General features: G+C 42.5%; 1 protein-coding gene across 1 annotated transcript in view; it reads left to right on the top strand.

The window, feature by feature from the left end:
• Positions 1–19169, top strand: part of fat3b (FAT atypical cadherin 3b) — a gene marked incomplete at both ends in the record, with an annotated part of 67997 nt that extends 48828 nt beyond the window's left edge. Inside the window, 12 exons of the mRNA XM_083986209.1 lie at positions 63–625; positions 856–987; positions 1105–1262; positions 1374–1908; positions 2198–2351; positions 3799–3955; positions 5344–5760; positions 8004–8259; positions 13663–13761; positions 14453–14512; positions 14785–14823; positions 18406–19169. Of these exons, the coding sequence (XP_083842335.1) occupies positions 63–625; positions 856–987; positions 1105–1262; positions 1374–1908; positions 2198–2351; positions 3799–3955; positions 5344–5760; positions 8004–8259; positions 13663–13761; positions 14453–14512; positions 14785–14823; positions 18406–19169 (3334 nt within the window). The remainder of the gene's footprint in view (positions 1–62; positions 626–855; positions 988–1104; positions 1263–1373; positions 1909–2197; positions 2352–3798; positions 3956–5343; positions 5761–8003; positions 8260–13662; positions 13762–14452; positions 14513–14784; positions 14824–18405) is intronic.
• Between the last annotated feature and the right edge of the window lie 1300 nt (positions 19170–20469).

Genomic DNA, 20469 nt, shown 5'->3' with positions numbered 1-20469 from the left:
AAAGCACGTTGGAAAATGACTGCTTGTCTCAAAATACAACTTCTGTCTTTGTCCTCTCTCAGATATCAGATGAATGCCACGGTGAGTGACGGACGCTTCGCCGTGATAGCCGATGTGTCGGTGCAGGTGGAGCAGGTGACAGATGTGCTGCTGCGGAGCGCCGTGAGCTTGCGTTTCAGCTCCCTGTCCCCGGAGGACTTGCTCAGCCGCTACCTGAGCCAGATCAAACTGGTGTTACGTGGACTAGCGGGCTGGAAATGGTCGCCGGGACAGCAGGACCCCCTCCACATCCTCGGCGTGCAGCCCGTGATGCGCACGTCCGACGTGGACTTGATCCTGGCCATGGAGAGGCCCGAGACGTCGGGCAACGGGCGTATGGGGGGGTTCTACTCCCCGCAGGAGTTGTCGGCGAAGCTGGACGAGGCGGCGGCGCGGGGTCAGATTCGGGGGATCCTGGCGGGGGCGGCGGTGGTGAGCGCCACCTGTTCTAGCGAGCTGGACTGCGGGGACAGGGTGTGTGAACAGACACTGGTGATGGAGGGTGGCTCACCTGTAACCTACAGCACGGAGAGGGTCAGCCTGGTGTCGCCCAGGTTCAGCCGTGTAGACACCTGCACCTGCCCCGGTGAGCGCTGCGCTGTGTTGTTGTCTGTCATCATCTGTCACAGCTTCTTGTCAAACCGCATCACTGTGAAATCCTGAAGTGTCGGATGAAGACACTTTGAGTTTGTGGGTGTTTTGCACTTATAAACAGCGGGGTGCTATAAAAATACATTATTTTTTCACAGATAGACAGATGATACCCTGACAGGGTGTTATTTCCTAACACCTTTGTATCTGTTCCTTTCTGAGCAGGAGGCACGTGCTCCGCCCCTGTGGAGCTTTGTGAAGGTCAGTCCTGTCCAGCAGACATGCAGTGTGTCCGCTCCGGTCCTACAGCGCCATCTGTCTGCCAGTGTCAGCCGGAGAGACTAGACGAGTGTGCAGGTATGAGGTTCGGGTCGCGTCTGTGTGTCTGATCCTGGTTGACGAATTAATGTCATTTTTGTGCTTTTTATTCTATGAGTTGAAGTTTTTAATTTGTGATCCTGCGTGAATGTGTAGGACAAACCTCTCTGAGCTTCTCTGGAAACAGTTACATCAAGTACAGAGTGACAGAGAGCGGCCAGAGTGGAGAGATGAGGCTCGGCCTACGGATCAGAACACTTCAGAGAAGAGGAGTCATTATGTTCACACGGGTGAACCCCTGCACCATGCTCAAGGCAAACACATTCACAACCTAATGCTACATTTCAATGTGTTGTATAAGAGCATTTTATATTATTAGTCATGATTTTTTAAAGACAAAGTTGTTTTCCTTTTTCCTTCCACAGATTGAAGGGGGTCGACTCTGGTTCCAGTTGGACTGTGACAACACCCTCGGCATTATGGGTATCTCTGGCAGGCCAATAAATGACGGCCTGTGGCACGCCGTTGCCCTGGAGCTGACGAGGAACTACACCCTCCTGTCGCTGGATGACAGCTACGTGGAGCGCCGCAGAGCTGCACGTGCACCTGTCCGTCTATGGCCCCTGGCCCCAGACTCATCCTTTTTCTTCGGGGCCCAAGTGAGGCCACTGACGGGGCAGGGGGAGAGACCAAGTCAGGGGCCGGGGAGTAGCCAAGGCGCACCGCCAGGACTCGGGGACCGTGGTGCAAGGGGCCCACCCAGAGCCCAGGATGGTTTCCAAGGCTGCCTGGGCTCCCTGATGTTGAACGGGAACGAGCTGCCGCTGCAGAACAAGAGGAGCCGTTACGCCGAGATCGCCGGGCTGAGCGAGGTCAAGCTGGGCTGCGTTCTCTATCCAGATCCCTGTATTAGTCAGCCCTGCCTCAACGGAGCCATCTGCAGCAGCCTGCCCTCTGGAGGTCTGTGTAGATGACTGTGTGAATGACTGTGGGTGTGTTGCGTGTCATCTTGCAGATAAATGACATATGACATAAATATAAGTTTGCATATGAAACCAATTCACAAATCTTTATATCGTAAGTGTCAGTTTCATCATTTTTTTTGATTGGGTGTCATATTTGTGCAGCAGCGTCCCACAACATTTCAGGGTCGGGCTGTGCCTAAATATTTCATTACTCATGATTTAATATTGAAATTATGATTTTGCACATTCTTAATTTGACACATTTCCCAATCTCTCCCCAACAGGCTTCATGTGCAGTTGCAGCACTGGCTTCACTGGGGGGCGCTGTGAAATTGAATTGACATCCTGCATGCCAAATCCATGCCAGAATGGTGGAGACTGCAAGCCTGTAGGCAGTGCATTCCTCTGTGTCTGTCCTCGAGGACTCGGGGGACTTATGTAAGCAAAAATAGCCTGGAATCACACACGCATACACACTTTTAAGTCTTAATTACTCACTGACGAATGCTGTGCCACTGTTTACACAGCATACACACAATGACAGCGACAGAAGTGATGATTTAGGCACATTAACATCTTCATCTCCCCCCTCACACACATTTGAACATGAAAGAACATGCGTAGGACACACACACACACTCTCATTAGCCCACATTAGCACCGCAGCACCCACTGTGTTATTTTAGTTGTTATTGTGTGAGATAAATTAGTGTTTCTAATTTAATTCAGTACCAATTCGCTAGAAAAGCCTATAATCGTTCTCGAGCTGCCTTCTTAATTACAGCTCAGTAATTGCCTTTGAAATAACCTCTCTGCTCATGTGGTTGTTCAGTGCTGCCGCCACTAGAGAGCAGTTTTCCCTCAAAGGAGAAAATGGTTCTGCTTTTTAAAAAGATGTACAAATGCTTTTGATGAAGTTGGATTAAATCAAATTAAGCAGAATGATAACAAAGTAAAAAATTAAGATGTTTTTTTTTATTATTCACACAGCAGATTTTTCAGATTATTATCAGTGATAAACACAGGCTGAACCCAAAGCTAAAGCACATTATCTAGCCCAAACAAACAGCTGGTGAGTGTAACTGGCTCTGAAATTGAAATTGTGTACCTGTGATTGTAATCACAGTGAAATATTTTCATTTAAATAACAATAGAATTAAGTTTATTGAATGGAAAAATATATTTTCTTTCCCCTATTGACACAACATGCTTAATTAATTAACTTTGATAATGAAGGTGTACAAGACAGATTTTCTAAACTATGAATGAGTGGATATCACTGGCCAGTATGAAAACTGTATAAGCTTCACAGCTCCCCATATTTTAATCATGTAAAACAAAATTTTGGATAGTTGCACAAGCAAGCTCCTGCAGCTCTCAGAAAAGCTTTTTCTTCTTACATCAGACCAACTCTTGTACGGTGATTTGAAAATCCCATTAAGAGAAAATAATTGAAAAGAGAAATACAAGTATTTTCTATCTCCCGCACAGCAGGACGCCATGTTTGAAATGACAAGCTCAGATGAGCATGCATGTGTGTGTGGAGTAAAATTATGTCTGTGACGTTCTGGTGGAATTTGCGTCTTTATCTAAGACTCTGAGTCTTCGTGTGAGTGCTTGTGTGCATGCACGCGCGTGTGTGTGTGTGTGTGATTTGCTTTCAGGCACATTTCTTTTAAATGAGAACCACATAAATGAGGAAAATAGGGCATCCGTGAAGATAATCTCCTCATTTAGCAAAGGAAAGGCCCTCTGAGAAGAAGTATTTATTTTTTTTCTGTGTTTTTATTCAACTGTCACACTCTCATCTTTTATTCCTCCGTGTTGAATCATATAATCTTCACCACTCCCATACATAGTCATTTTGTTGTCTGTGCCTCAACAGATGTGACGAGGATGTAAATGAGTGTAACCAGGACGAGTGCGGGAACGGAGGAGAGTGTGTGAACACATTCGGGTCGTTCTACTGTAACTGCTCTGAGGGGTTCGAGGGTCAGTTCTGTGACGATGAGGCGGCTGGAGATCTGGGCGACGACACGCAGGTATGGTGTGAACAACACTCAAGACTCAATTGATGGTGGAGTCAATCTCAAGTATAATGAAAAAAACAAGCACTAGTGTTTTCTTTTCTTTTTTTCAATTACTTCTTGTGCATTCAGCTTGCTCCTAATTAGACTTGGCATACTCAGGGAAGCTGTTGAGAATTTTAAGTGTGCGGTGGCCTCCCGGAAGGTTTGTTCACCAGCTCGGTATCGTTGTCTCCGTAGTAGATGAATGAAAGTGTGGTAATGAGTAAATCATGGTTTCCATTTGAAGTTGTCATGCTCTTGACTCTTGGCGTGCACTATACACCTTATACCGAGACTGCAAGCTCAATTAATGTTGCACATCGTCAGAAGGAGCGTGCTTTCATTATTCTCTAAAAGGGTGAGAGAAGTAACCAGAGTCAACACAACACACCGGGCTACTCTGACAACCAATGGACATTCAAAGTCATCTACTATACTCCTAAAAATAATAGTAGTGTCATAATAATCTTCATTCATAGAGTACTTTTTAGATAAGTGCTTGAAATAGGCAGCATTATAATGGATATTATGATAATCTGATCATTTCCTCTGTACAAGCCCAGAGATGTTATTGTAATAATGACACCAAAAAATTATGACACTATGTCTTTTTTACACCAGAATAATATCAGTCATGTCAGTGTGAGAGGTGTCCATTGATTTCTTGATAACCACATTTCATCTTTTTTGCCTCACACATATTCCCATATATACCCGACCGTACATCTTTATATCTTTATCCCTGAATATAAAATCATGAAACAAAAATTGATTTATTAGATAAAATAGCCTAAACTGCATGGTGGCTCTCTCCTGCTCCGGTGTTCAGGGTGAAAGTATCATACTCCACTCACGTAACACACCTGCTGCTGCGAGAGAGCAGCGGCGATAATTATGCGGTGTAAAAGTCTGAGAATACCAGCAGGAGCTGGCAGAGGTGGTCGTTACCTGTCTTTACATACTGTGGCTGTCCAGAAACCTTGTACAATTAAGTTCAGCATATGACAGCTTACAGCAGTGGGGTACAACAGTTAAAAAGTTACCTAGCGTGTGTTGTCATGTATGAGACCCAAAAATGAGACAAGTGGACTAATAAGAAATAAGTCTCTGCTGAAGCTGGGCAGCTGCACTGGATCTTTGAAGTCCTGGACCATTTTAATTAGGAATCTGCTTCTTTTAATTAAGTTTAAACTGTTTATTCAGTTTGTTCTTAATCTGAACTGAAGTGAATCTAAAACATGTAAACTTTCAAACTGAAATCGCTCTGTCTCCACCGACAGCAGCGGGTCATGAGTTGTGACTTATGGAACAGGAGATACAGTTATATCCATGTTTTTATGATCTTCCTCTCTGTCGTCCAGGCGGAGCCGCTGTCCTACGTCGGACCAGGAGAGATAATTGGCATCGGAGTCCTTGCCTTTGTCATCATTCTCCTCCTCATACTCTTCATCGCTTTCAGGAAAAAGATCAAATTCAGGAAAGACTCGGACCCGGGCCCAGGGACTCAGGCTGTAATCGGCGTCTCAGCTATTTCTACAGAAACCAGCTACATGCTGCACAAGACTGGCATGGGGGCAGAGGGGATTGAGTTTAAAGCTGTGCGTCTGTCAGGCTCACCGGGCACCACGAGCACCTATGGTGAGGTGGGCAGCAGCACCGGTGGGCCTCCTCAGGTCATGGTGCGTCCAACTGCCCACTCCCCTCTACCAGGAGGACTCGGCAACCAGTCCATGAGGAACGGAGACGGAGACAGAACCACATCCAGCGAAGGCAGTCAGGTACAGGTCTCTATTAATGATTAAAATTCATTTTCCAATCTGACCTTACAGGACTGACATGTTGTCATTTGACTTGTGTAATATTTAAAACCATATATTTCTATACATATTTAATTTTATGAGGTTGATGTGATCCGTTATAGAAACTGTGCTGCATCCTTTAAAGGGATACAGTAGTTCACCCAAAATTCAAATTTCACTCATTATCTACTCACCCTCATGTTGACTAAGGGTTGGGAGAAGTTTCAGAGTCCTCTGTGCCTTCTCTGAGTTACAGCGGGGCTCCGTGCAGCACTGCATGTCCATATGACGGCTGCGAACGTACACCACTTTTCTTCTTCCAAAAAGACACACCAAAAACCATCCAAATACCTCCACACAGCTCATCTGTAATTTCCGCCTTGTGTTGAAGCCCCAACATGAGAAATTGTCCCGGCGTCAGTGCGATTACTGACGCCGGCGCAAATCTCGCGAGATTTGGATGGACCAGGAAGAGGAGCTTCCGCTCCAAACAAGGTCCGTTCGCAACCGTCATATGGACATGCAGTGCTGCACGGAGCCCCGCTATAACTCAGAGAAGTCACGGAGGACTTCCACCAGCTCTTAGTCGACATGAGGGTGAGTAGATAATTAGTGAAATTTGAATTTTAGGTGAACTATCCCTTTAAGATCCAGACCACATTGAAGTTTTATTGCAACAATAAAGAAAATCCCTGGCCATATAAATTTTATATTATAATGTCAATATTTATGTTATTACATTTGATGACGCTGTGCTTCTGTAATTAAGTCGTATTCCTTTTATTGATTGAAGTCAGAGTATTCTTACAAACAGCCATGGTTCGCTTAAACTATAAAAAAAAGTCTTTCTATAGAGTAACATATAATAAGATGTCAGAGAGTTGACTTTTGAACTGGTGGAAGTTGGTGGTGCTGTGTAATATTGCTAATGAGTTTAAAAGAAAGAAAAAACGTATTTTGTTATTGAAAGGAACTTTTTGCAACTACTTTTCTTTTTTCTTTTTTTATTGTAAACCATCACCACCATCTGGTCCTGGCAAGAAAATCTCATTTGGTAGCAGAGAAAAAATACAAATGGCTCCAATAAAGCCACAATGTGTGTAAGTCGAATACCGTCAGATCAACTTCAAAGATACATTAATTGCACACAAAAGACACTTTGTGGTTTAATTTGCGACTTTAGAAAATAGACTAATGAGATTAAAGCTGGAGATTTCACAGTCTTATAAGTCTTCAAACCAAGTAAAGGCTGATGAAGAGACTAAAGCCACCACACACAGAAATCTTTATTTTCAAATGTTTCTCTCAGGACACTGCACTATTACTACATTGATACCAATTTCTAAAACTAATACCACTTCAAAATGTAATTTGTTAACACATTTATAAATGTTTAACTATTATAAGATCATCTACATTATCAATGATTGTATGTTTATGTCTTATAAATGATGTATTCAGTATTTATAAATCAAGTATTATATTCATTATTTAGGAGACTTCAGTTGTTCATAAGATCATTCATAAAGTCTTAGTAAACAAATAACTTAAATCAACATTAATGCTGCACCTGTATGGTTATTGATTGTGTTGATAGATGTATTATAAAGTACTTTTAAGTCTAAAACATAATTTGTAGTATTAGTGAGTGTTTATAAAACATCTTTTAGCTATAAGTACCATAAATGCTGAATAAAAATTACATACTAATTAGTATCACTGTAGTAATAAATCCTTATTAAAGATAAATTAAGTATTCATTAATTTTAAACTATGCTTGACAGTTTGTAGTTATTCTAAAGTGTTACCATTAACTAAATATTTCCCCAAAAATTCTGGGCACTGTAGTTTTTAACCAACGTGGCCCAAATGGGACTCACTCAGTAGTTTATTTTTGGGGACTGTTTCCAGCAGCAGCAGATTTGGGAGCAGAGCGGTGTGTGCAGTTGACTCAAAACAAACTGCAGTAGCGTGTTCATTATAATGAAAGAACATCTTACCCGGTGCAGTGGTGCTGCTCAGCGATGTGTTTTTAATTGTTTTGGACAACATTGAAGCTCCACGGCACAGAGGAATAAGCTACATCAGTGTTCGGAAAAGTCTTGTTAGTAAAATCAGCTCATTGTTGCCCTTGATGTTTTGGTTTGGGCTAAGTAAAAAAAAAAAAAAAAGAATATCACTAAAGCACTTTTTGTATTTGTTGTTTGCTTTTCTATCTGTAGATGAGCAGCTTCCTCTCAGACATGTCTAATGTCCGAGGCGTGGCCAACAGGAGGGGCATCGCCGTGTGCAGCGTGGCGCCCAATCTCCCCTCAGCCTCGGCCTGCCGCTCAGAACACAGCCCGGCCCACAAAGTGTCCTGGGAGGGCGAGGAGACGAGGGAGGATGGGCTGGAGAGGGTGAGAGATGAGAGAGAGGAGGAATGGGGGCAGAGAGCTTTTGAGCTGGAGAGAACACAGAGAGATAACAGTCCACAGGGTAAGACCGGCGACCACGAGCGCGTGCACGCACACACACACACTCACGGTTTCTAACCTCTGATCAAAAAAGGCACAGAGTACACAGGCGACGGACTCATTGTGTTTCACCCATCTCGACTGAGGGAGCTTCTTTTTTTTTTCACAGTGATCTATGCCTTTTGATCACACACATCAAAGAAAATGGTCCAGCGTAAGCAAGGGTGGTTAAGAAGTCATATTTTTATTTTGCTATCACTTCATTCTAGTTTTACTATTTACATCCTGGGAGCCAGAAATGATAAAATAACTTGCTTTTCTGTTAGACTGCTGAAATTGCCAATTATGTCCTCTTGTATCAGGATAAGTCTCTTACATCTCCTGTGCACTTCTGATTGAATGGTCAGGGTAATCAGCCAGAACTGATGTCCTATGTTCTTGTCCTAGTTTTGCTCCAAAAAAGTTAAGTCAAAATGAAAGCAGTTGGCAGACTTCCACTCAAAGAAAGTCAACTTTTCTACCAGCTATTCTACCGCTTTTTTTTTTACCATTTGCCTCAGGTGTGCTTTTGTCAACGACAGCACACATCAGCAAGAGCGATGAGACAAAGTTTTTATATGATTCTACTTCGGTGCGATCTTTGGCTGCCAACACGAGTTCATAGTTCACAGTTTGTTCTCTGTCAATGAAATAACCACGTTGCATCTCAGCACTGAGGTGGACGTCACGTATTCGATTCTCTGTCCAACCTGTTGTTGGGAGAAAACAGCCTGCGGTGGGAACTTCCTGCCTGTTAATTATTGATTTCTTCCTGTGGGAATGGGAAATGGGTTATTTTATTTATTTTATTTTTTTGGAATCCTGCTAAAAAAAAAGCAGGAGAACGAAAAAGTATGTACCCCCCTTCATCATTACATCGTAGTCCATTAATTGATCTGCGATTAGGCTTTTAATAATATCCTGATTACTGTGCTAATGACACTAATAGTGTTTACTGCCCAGTTTAGTTAATCAATGGAAAACAGTTAAGTCATTAATTTACACCACAGCAACCACCAACAAGTCTGATGATGAATATTGCAATACTTGGGCACAAGTCAATACATGAGATACAAACTAATAAGGCAACATATTGGTCGTTTCTTTCTGTCACTACCTGCTGCATCATGAATAAATGAAAAGTAATGAATAATTAAATAGTTGGAAGATACTTTATGAACAAATCAGGTCCCACATCTCTCAGTGTTTTTGCAACTCCACTCAAAACTCGGAGGTATCTGAATAAGAATATTGATATTTGCAAAGAAATATGTGGTTTTGATCAAAGGTTCATGACTGAATGACTTAAACACGGCTCACAGGGACAGTAGCAGCAGCTCCTTTTGTGCAGATGGGATAAACCTCAGTGGAGGCTTCCCAGTTTAAATGCTTTTACTATTACTGGAACAGCCACAGCATAAACCACACCATGTGGATATATTTGAGTTGCTGAAGAAGAGTAGGAGTAAAAACTATTGGAGACTTACAGTATGTTTGGCTCTGTATCAGCGGTAATAAGTATTTCCAATTAAAATGTTCCAACATCTCAAAACACTGCTTTGAGAGAAATAGTGAGTTGCTTCGTTAAACATTTTAAGTTCCTACCATTTCAAGAAAAGTGAGTCATTTCCTTAGTTAGTAACTTTTAGATGGCTCTTACAATTGTAAAAGTGCAGGGGATTTAAAAAGTTTAATGCCAGGATGAGAATGTGGTTTGGCAGTGTGTTGGTTGTAGGATTAGAGCAGGGGTCGGGTCCATAACCTCAGGCATGGCTGCCAACGTTGGCACGTGGCGGGGTAGTCACTGGCAGGATGACAAATGCATGTGTGAAAGAAGGAAATACAGTATGGAATATAAAGAAAGGTTAGAAAATTTTTACAATATATATATATATATTTTTATCTTCACCATGTTTAGATGTGTCCTGTCACACCTGGATGCCGAATTAGACCTGTGGCTGCCTCTCCTATTTAGTTTGATTGATGGTGCTGCCTTGCTGCTCACATTCCCACCGGAGTGTTTTACTTGTTCCATGCACACTGGACCATGACCATCTTAGCCTGGACTTAGAAAGCTAAACTTGATGCCCAGACACCGTGGCCCTGCCTGCTTTCTCTCTGAATGTCTGGTGTAGAGCAGAAGTTTAGACAGAGACGTGGAAATGTGAGAAGATACGACAGATGGGGCTGACAAAGACATGTTTTGTCTGATTGTGAGAAATCTCTCAAAGACCTCCTCTGATGAAAACAGACTTCTACGCTGCTAGAAAAATCTGAATTTGAATAAAAATGACTTAATTCCAGAAACATTTTCTGTCTAAGCAACAAGATCAATTTACTTTACAAGAAATTTACAAGAAAATTAAAATAAGATGATCAGTCTAGAAATAAATCAGCTAGTAGAAAATTCTGGTAGTTAGATCAAATTATAACGGCAGCACATGACGCATTCATGATTAATTCAAGAATGTGCCCTTAAATCCAAGATTAAAACTAGTAAATAACCTTTTTATTTCTACCTGTGAAGAAATTAGAGTCCCATATTTCAGACAGGCTGGGATTCATATGTCACATCAGTTAATGGACCAATCGCATCAACTTGCAGGGACACGGGGCAAAATAAATCCAAAACCTTGTTACTAATGGCAAAGTCAGTGCTCTTGAAAAAGCTGAAAACCTAAGGAGAATGAGAACTTGCATTATATATAGACACAACACCTGAACCTTTAGTTTCCCTTCTCTCAGGGCCTTTAAGGAAATCTAGCATCCCACTGCATCAGGATCAGATTTCTAAAAAGAAAAAAAAACAGCTCTACAAGACTATACATGTAGTGTTTATTAAGGTTCAGAGTTCAATAAGGAAATATCTGATGAGGACAAAGATGCCAGTCAATGATCAGTCAATGTCACACATTAGAGTTGGTATTTAAAGGCCAATTGAGCAGCAACAGTGAAATGTCCGCAAGCTGCTTTCTCTTCCTGCTCCTCAATAAACTTAAAGCGTCTTTAGTTCTTCTGAAGTAACTTTTAATCACATCAGAGAAGCTGCCGGTCCTTCGCTCCAAGCAGGTTTATATTCCTAATAGAATTGTTTTTTAAAGCCCACACCAGTGTGTCTCTTATCCAATTTGAACAGTAATGTGAAACCAGGCGTTTTATTCTGCTAGATTAGAGCACCTGGTAGAGTAACTCTGGGTGTCTTTGGGTTTTACAGACAGTCTCGCAGACTCTCTTCACAGCAACGTGCCGTTATCTGAAGTCATTGTGACACAAAATTACCTGCTCTGGCCCGCCGGCAGCTGTTTGATAATCACTCAGAGGCAATTCGAAATAATTTTAAAGATTACAACCCTCGAAACAGCAGCTCAGCGAAGGAAAATAGTGTCAGGGATCACACCGACTCGGAAGCATCTATTTATTTGAAATGTTTGCCTCTAAAGACATTCACGATAAGTTTAACTGGGGATCCTAAGGCTTGCAGCTTTCTCCAAATGAATTTAATCTGACTTGTTTGTGCAGGGAAAATGTCAGGTTTGTGACCAGACAAAGGAGCTTTGATTGCTGGAGTGCTCGCGAGCCGACCACAACAACTTCTCAATCCTTTCGCTGTGACTGGCTGCATATGGGCTGCCTTTTGTCCAATATACCTGGTGTTGTGAGGAGCTACACCTGAAGTAACTCTGTGGTGTTCACCCTCCATGACTCCTCCAGCTGGTGCAGATGGTATTAAATGAGCAGACCTCGAGTCGCTTTGGGTGTACAGGGATTTGTGTAAAACTCTGCTCTCCACAGTAGTTAGGCAGGTCTTGGAGAACAGACCGAAATTCTTTGTAGGTATACTGCAGCTTAAATTGTCTTTCAGGTGTGAATGGTTTGTTATGTGTGCAGTGGATGGGTGACTCATTTAGCCTCCCTCCTTATCCAGCACTGCCAGCCTTAGAGAAATGAATGCACAAGTGGGAGTATGGATAGGCGGACCTATTAAAGGATGGGTTAAGTTCATCTTTTAAGAGTTTTTGTACGATGTAAAAATCCCTCCTGTTCACTCTGCTTGTGGAGAGACCCTTTTGTAAGATGTGGAGGAAAACTGTAGTCCTCAAATGTGTACCAAAGTCCAGTCCAAGTTAATAGGAGGCTTCGTCAGTCGAAGGTAAATCAAGTGCCTACTTCAATCAAAATGGCACTAGAAAGACTAACTCTGTAAAGGACTCAGAAGCCTTCTATTCACCTGGCGAGATGCCAGGAGGAGAACGCTTCACAGCCAGGATGGAGGCAGGGGAGGGGGTGATTATAGTGTTCAGCAACTTCTTAAATGAACAGATAGATAGTGATATTAGTAATAACAACAGAGACTTAAAGTAGTGGAGCCTCTATACATCCTAACACACCGAGGACGCATCAAACATTACTACAATATATCTCTTTAGATGACCTGAGAGAACTTAATATTTGCTTTTAAGCACGACTAAACATAAAATGAGGAGTTTATATAAATCTGTCTGTTAGAGACATGGTTTATTTAATACACAGTACAGTTATGGGTTGTAGGTGGGTTAGGATTAGGATGGCAGGTGAACAACAGTTTGTCCAAGAAACAGGGAAAATCTGTCAAAATACAAGTATAGAGCCACTAACAGTACAACTGAATATAAATGAAATGACAGTGACCAATATGACAAAAACAACAATTAAATGTCAACATATCATAAGGTACAGCAAACTTGTCTTCATCCCATAGTAGACAGCCAGGCTGCGATGATAGGAAGTTTGAACATAGAATCTGTCTCACATAACTCACATTTATTAACATCAGAGATTACAATGTGCAAAGCAAAAAGAATAAACACCACACAAATAAATCCCTGTCTTTAGACCTTAGAGTACACTATGTTTATATGGGGCAATTACTCAGAGATTCAATCTGAGGTTAGGCCATGAAGTGCCTTAAAAGTCAGAGGCAGAAATTGATAACATCAGTCTTGGTGGAGAAGCTAGTGAGGTTTTCAGGCTTTACTCTGATATATATCATTGTATTGTCAGCATAGAAATGATAGTACAGGCCATGGCCGCGCAAAAACTCGTAGAAAGGGGGCGTATATGGACAAAAGGATGGGTCCGAGAATAGAACCCTGGGGCACCCCAACATGTACAAGGGAGAGGGTGAAATATGGTCACCAATTAGACATGACTATTAACTGTTTGATGAATAGCAACTGGACCACTTCACGGCCAGTCAAAACAACCCACTGAATTGAAATATCCTACAGTCCTCGTCCTACAATTTAGAATTTGTTTTTGCTGAATGATGTTTTTTATTTGCCTTTAATTTTGAGTGGAATGTACTGATGTATGTGACGTGTATTGCCTGTGTGTGTCCGTACATTAGACATGTCAGAGCTGGTGGATGAGGTGGCCTGTCTCTCAGACTCCACATCTGAGGAGCACTCCCTCAGTTCCTTCACTTCTGAGTCCTTTGATGACAATGGTAAGACGCTCCGACTCACTTCGCTCTCCTTAAACTCTGCATCTTTCTTCTGCAACACTTCACTCCTTTACATGGACTTTTACCACATTACGCATCAAAAAATAAACAACAATCTGAGAAGAGGAAAAAAAAAATAGTTTGCTTTGTATTTTCATAGTCATAAACAAAAGAGGCGGCAAACCACTGATGCAGTTAAAATCCGGTTAAATGTCGGAGCAGTCCTCTCGTATGCATCAGATGTATTAAAGGTTAATGCACAGGCCGTCAGTGGGAGAAAAATCTGTTTCAACTCTTTTCTTGGGTTCTATAGGGTGTCTTTTTTCCCAGACAACTCGATACCATTGATCTTCTCTAATGATCATGTGTGTGTGCATGTGTGGGTGTGTGTGTTTTTCAGGGAGAGAACTCACTAGATGCTTTGTTTCCTGTCTAATTAGTGTAGCTGCGAAAGAAAAAAAGTCCTCATGCCTCTCCCACACCCTTATAGGACACACACACACACACATACACTTACATATATACCACATGCACAACAACGTGTTGTCATGGCTAACAAGTCTCCTTTGTTGACAACACGTGCGCACACACACACATTCTCCAGCTCATCTCAGTTACACCCAGCACATGAAACCTTATCCTATTCATAAATGCATTGACATTGCTTCTCCTCTTCTCACCTTCTTTCGCCCAGCCTCCATTGTGACGGTCATACGTCTAGTCAACGATGCCGTTGATAATATCGAGAGTGAAGGTATGAAAGAACATCTCCTCTTCACTCCTCTGTCTCTTTTGTGTCTGTGTCCTCCAATGCCAAAGTATTTGTTCACTAAGATATAATGTGCAGATGCAGATGATCCTCTGCTGTTCAGTCCCTTTTCTTATTCACAATAAAACATCCTGCTTAGATTTCCAATATTTTTGTCAGCCCCTGACACTGGATCTCTCTGTGTTTCAATTTATCCCCTTTGGTTTCTGCGTTATTTGTCTCTCTGGCTGACTTTTGCTTTCTCTCTCCCTTTGTAGTGTCAAACATGGACAAAGAGCAGCAGCGGAACAGCCCTGGTGAGTGAGATGCAAAGCAACTGAAAAACATCTTATTAACTTGCCATCCCTTTGGCTTATTCTTCGAGCTGCGATCCCCAAAAGCCGACCTTTTGTGTTCTTTACATTATTTTCTCTGAATACCTTTATCATACTCCGTACAGCACAGATTATCATTTCTGTTTGTTTTTTTGCTACCCAGACTTAGAATGTATGAGTCTGTTTCCTGACTTCCTTCTGTGGCTGCTTTCTGACAGATGGTGCCAATTTGAATCTAAAGAAGAAAAAAGCAAAGAACAAAACATTTAGGCCGCAGGTTTCTCGTTGTTACTTTTCATCTGTTAAGATAGAAGAACTGTGTGTAGACTGCTGCTTATAAACAGTCATTTTTAAAACAGTTGAACAGGTGTGAGCGCGATAAAAAATTCATTCATAACCAAATGCCAGTTGATTCACATCAAGAATGCCTCTCTCTCTGTTAGACGTACTAGATATCTGCCACTGTCAGTCAAGCTCTTCTCTAAGTCATTTAATGACAGGCCACAGTGAAACTTTAAGCACTCATCCAACTTTGCAAACTCCTCTCCACCACTGTGAGTCGTCTTTATGTGTTTGCAACTTTAAAAATAAGTGTTAATATCCACAATTTCTAATAAATAAAATATTAGAGAATATATTCTAATATATTTGAATTATTCAAAAAAAGTTTTCACAATCTCTCATGGAACATTCATAAATATTATATCGATATCGTGACCTTACTGGCGGGATACTTCCGAATCAGGACCTCCAGTGTTTGGAGCGAGAGGCTTGTGAACTATTTGTAATTCGGTTACACCTGTTATTTCAGTGTGTTTGATATAAACTCTGAATTAGAGTGTAACTACATCTTGTGCTTAAAGATTAATAGTATTAATTACGAAATAGGCTCCAGCTCAAAAGAGAAGTTGTTTTGCTTCCCTAGCCAGCAAAAGCTCTAAGATCTAAAATTAATCAGTTTGAATTATTATTTATGTTTAATCTCGAAACCAAAAGAGGCTTGAAAAGATTTCTATAAAATGCAATCAAACCTATTTGTAACACATTTTCAGTATAAAAGTGCTTTGTTTTTTTCTTAAATCAAATTAAAACTTGTATGAATATTCAATTGTTTCAATTCACTCGTTAAGTATGCAGCATACACAGATGACTAATGTGCATAAATAGTTAATTCAGATCATTTGAATTATGCTGACATGTAATAGCTTGGTCAAGTTGGGTGCAGTGGTCTCAGTCTGAGCGCAGCAGAGCTCACTCCCCGGCCTTGCAGCAGGGTCTCGGAGGATTTTCGGGGCACTTTGAGCCAAGTCTCACATCCGCACAGAATAGCAGAGGAAGGAAGCTTCAAACACTTCTTTCTTTCTCACAGTAAATGGGGCATCGTCTACTACAGCCTTAACGCCGACTTCCCAATCCTAACGAACGCACGGTAAATTTTTGCTTAAACAAATATCAGGGTCATCCATGATGGAGCTCCTCTCTCCTGTAAAAAGCCCAGTGTTTTTGTGGCACAGCCTTAAAACCGATGTTAAGTGGCTGACGGCTACTGAGCCCTTTTGTTGTCAATTGCATGTAATTTACTTGGGTCTGCAAAGCATTTCATTACTCAGTCAGAGCCGGGCTGTGTTTATGGCTCTGTCAGTGCCAGCCTGCTGGAGCACAGGAGGCTTCATTTCACACACAGAGAATGAAATGACTGTTGTCCAGCAGCTCACTCCAAATAACCTCTTGGATTTAGTGTGTTTGTGGTCATATAACTCCCAGACAGATTTAGTTTATATATTTTATTTTTACTCTCATATGTTTGTGTGCTAGTCAGGAAAGGTCACACAATAACAGCGGCCATACATAACAAACCAACAACCGCATAAGAAAACATGGGGGAAATGGGATCTAAGATGTTCATTCTCCATTTCACATGTGGGTTTTGAGATTCCAATACACCACTGTGTGTGTACCGCTACACTGTCCAAGTGCCTGTGTGTGTAAATGATGTCTTACGAGAGTTTTGTTTGTGTGTGGTTTCGTCTGTTTACACGTAGCGGCGATGCGCTAAATGGCTCCGCGCCAGCCTCGCTCTCCCTCTCCGTTATCGAGTGTGTTTTCTTCCATGTCCTGATTCACCGTGTCTCCCTGCGTTCACTTGTTTTCTATGAGAAGAGCATTTCATCATCAAAGGCTTCCTGTCCCATGAGATATTTGTTTTGTTTTCCACTTCACTGACAGCAAGTCGCCACCTGCAGAGCAAAGATGAGATTTGTGTAGAGTTCATCAAAGAATACATTGTGGATTGTAAGAACATTATATTATAACCAACCCCTCCCAACCCTGAACCGCCACCTCCCTCCACCTCCCTCCATCCTTCCCCCCTTGACTTTTCATTTGAAAATAGAACCAGAAATAGCAGCATGGCATGCAGCAAGTGACTCCCACATGTTTTGCGGTGTGCTGGCACGCCACTCTATTAGGCATCCCTGTCAACACATGTGTCATGCATTATATACCAGGAGCCTCGCGCCGCTAATGAAGTGTACTCTCCATCCCACACAGAAGGTGACCCCTCTGGCTCCTCTCACTTCATCAATATGATATTTTTTTCTCTCACAGCTCATTAACCTAACCATGAATTATGCAACCTGCATGCTGTAGTTTGTAGGAAGTAGTGGATTAGTGGGGAGCTCTATGTCAGTCTATTAAACAGCATGAACTCAGAACTCAAAAAAACAAAAAAAAACAAAACAGGAAATCTGTTGACTGGCTTTATTTGCACATTAATAAATAGTAAATGAGAAATGGAGCACGCACAAACACACAGAATTCCACAAAATACACACAGTGAGAAACAAAGCCGCCCGTGAGCCTCCCTCCCCCAAAAAACTAAAGAGGAGAAAAATAGAAACAAGCACAACAAGCCGGAGAATATACACAAGCTTTTCATTACTGTAACCACAGCTGCCTGATGTTTTTTTTAAAATTATTATTCTTTTAACTAAATGAGTTTGTTTATTAGGTGGCAGTAAATTCCAGATCCTGGCAGCTCATGTTTTGTGGTTTTACACCTGCAGTTCGCTGCTGCCCCGCCGAAGCAGAGTGAGGACGGTGTGAGTAATTGTGAACATCTTCAGATCAGTCCCTCCAGTAACTGATGCACTGCAGCGCAGTCACCGCTGTCACCTCGCTTACATCCCGCAGATAAGATTGCAATGATACTCTTGTTTTAGAGGAGAAGTGATTTATTGATATGGCACCTTCAGCCGGCTGATCCTGTTAGATAGATAATCTCATTCTCGCTCACACTGGGCAATCCACAGCGGCTGTTTGTAGCATAACACACACAAACACACACTGGAGCGAGAGCTACGTTCTTCCAGTGTTTTGGCAGCGCCAGTTTGTCCAGGAAATAAAGCCTCAGGCTGCTCACACAATATGTTAACTCAGATTTCTTTCTCATCTCTCTCTCTCTCTCAACGTGTTGTTCCATTAAAAGTAAACTATATGTCACTGGAACGTCTCCAAACTGTTTCAAAAGATTTATTCCTTCTGTCTCTGCCCTTCTCTGTTCAGCATACCGCTGGGAGTCTTCCAGCCAGACTTCAAGCTGGTTGTCACCGTCGCGTCTCCGTCCACCAGAGGTGGGATCTCATTTCGACCTCAGTGACCCCCAGCAGAACATCAGACGAGGGGGCAGCACCCGCTCTCTCCAGCTGGACTACAGAGTGATGGGCTTCAGCAGTGACAGGGGGCGAGAGCGGGGGCGAGAGAGCGTGAGGAGGACCTTCCAGTGGGAGAGGAATCAGTCGGGCGAGTGGGAGAGGAGACGCATCCTGGCCAGGGAGGAGAAGAGGAGGCAGGAAGCGGACGGACAGAACACGGGCAGCAGGGGCAGAGACGTGGGGACGCGCCAGGACCGCAGGGACCTTCAGCAGCAGCTGCACGGCCACGACGGCTGTGAAGAAAGCTCATCGCCCGTTTACGAGGAATACCGAGAGTGCGGCCACGACCCGGAGCAGAGCGAAGACACGGAGAGCCTTTATGACACTCTACCCCCGACCCGACGAGCCTACGAAGGATACCCGTCGAGCCCCCCGGGCCTCAACCTGCACCCGGCTCAACTCCTGCCCCCTCTCAGGGCCTGGGACTTACAGACAGGGGAGTGGACGGAGTCGCAGGAGGACCGAGGCGGGCTCAGCTCTGGCGGTCTGGCCGGTTCCGGGGACGAGCTGGAGAGACTACTGAACCTGGTGTCGCTCAGAGCCCGGAGGGCCACGCGAATAAACCGAGCCTCCACCGGGTCTGAGCCCACAACAGGCTGGGAAGGATTTAAATGAGCGAACAAGACTGTTTAAAACAAATAGATTTAATATTCCTTTATATGCTGAAGAGTGGCAGCGGCTCTCTCTGATTATACTTGACATTTATAATACCACACCGTTGATCTACCACCTACAAATAATTAAAGAAGAATATTACAATATATACTTTTATTATCCTGCATTATTATCCTGCTGTAAGCAAACACTAATCCACCACCAATCCCCTGGCTCATTTTATAAGCTGGAGGGGGGAAAAAAAAAGAAAAAAAAAAAGAGGAAATGTATGCATTCTCCAGGCGCCTTCACCTGTGCTGTGTGCGAGTTAGCGGAGAGATTGGCTGTGAATCGGTGCCATTACATTTATTATTTATAGAACCACTGGAGCACAGCATTTATTAACACCAAATATGAAAGGAGCCAGTTTGTCTGTGTGTTTAGACAACACCACCGCTGTGTACATTACAGTATGTGATCACGCGCTTCGTACGCCGTTGTGTTGGATCGCACAACAAAGCAAAGGCCCTACACACACACACACACACACACATATAGATAATTTGTATTTATGAAGAGGCTCACAGGCCAACCAAACAAATGAAGTGTCATTATGAAATAAATAATTATAGAATAATCAAATGATTAAATGAAGACCCCTTGGTATCAGCTCCTGATAATCTTAGTAACATCTCCGAGGCTTTTGTCGGTGATGTGGGCGAACGGTCCTCTGCAGAAACCACCCCGAGCATGTATCAATGAAAAATAATAAATGCATTAAGTATTACATGGTTAAGCAACCAACATGATTGTGTGTGTGTGTGTGTGTGTGTGTGTGTGTGTGTGTGTGTGTTTTATGACAGTGTTCTCATCCATTTCCTGCGTCTCCCTGTTTCATCACACACGCATAGCATCATTATCGGTTGCTCATCCATGTAATACTGTTCATCCAAATCACTGACAAAGGCGTCTGAGATTGTATAAAGAAAGAGTTGATACCATTGGGGTCTTTATATAATCATTCAATTATTCTGTCATTATTTATTTCACATTTACACTATTCATGTGTTTGGTTTCGTCTGAGCCTCTTCATGAATATAGGAGTCAGGGATGTGACTCATGTAAGTATGAATAAACACAGCACTTTTGGTAATGTTATGTGTATTTCTTTTGGTTTGTTTTACACATGCTGCTCAGCTCTGTCCTCTCATTTTAACTTCCTCACACATTGATGAACGGGAGAGTGTGTGAACATCTGCAGATTCACTTATCAACACAGTTATCAATACAGATTCTCACATTGCTCTCACTGTGCTTTATG

This window comes from Trachurus trachurus (genome assembly GCF_905171665.1).
Source record: "Trachurus trachurus genome assembly, chromosome: 14".
NCBI lineage: Eukaryota > Metazoa > Chordata > Actinopteri > Carangiformes > Carangidae > Trachurus > Trachurus trachurus.
The sequence above is the reverse complement of the archived record's forward strand: the minus strand, read 5'-3'. Positions and strand labels throughout refer to the sequence as shown.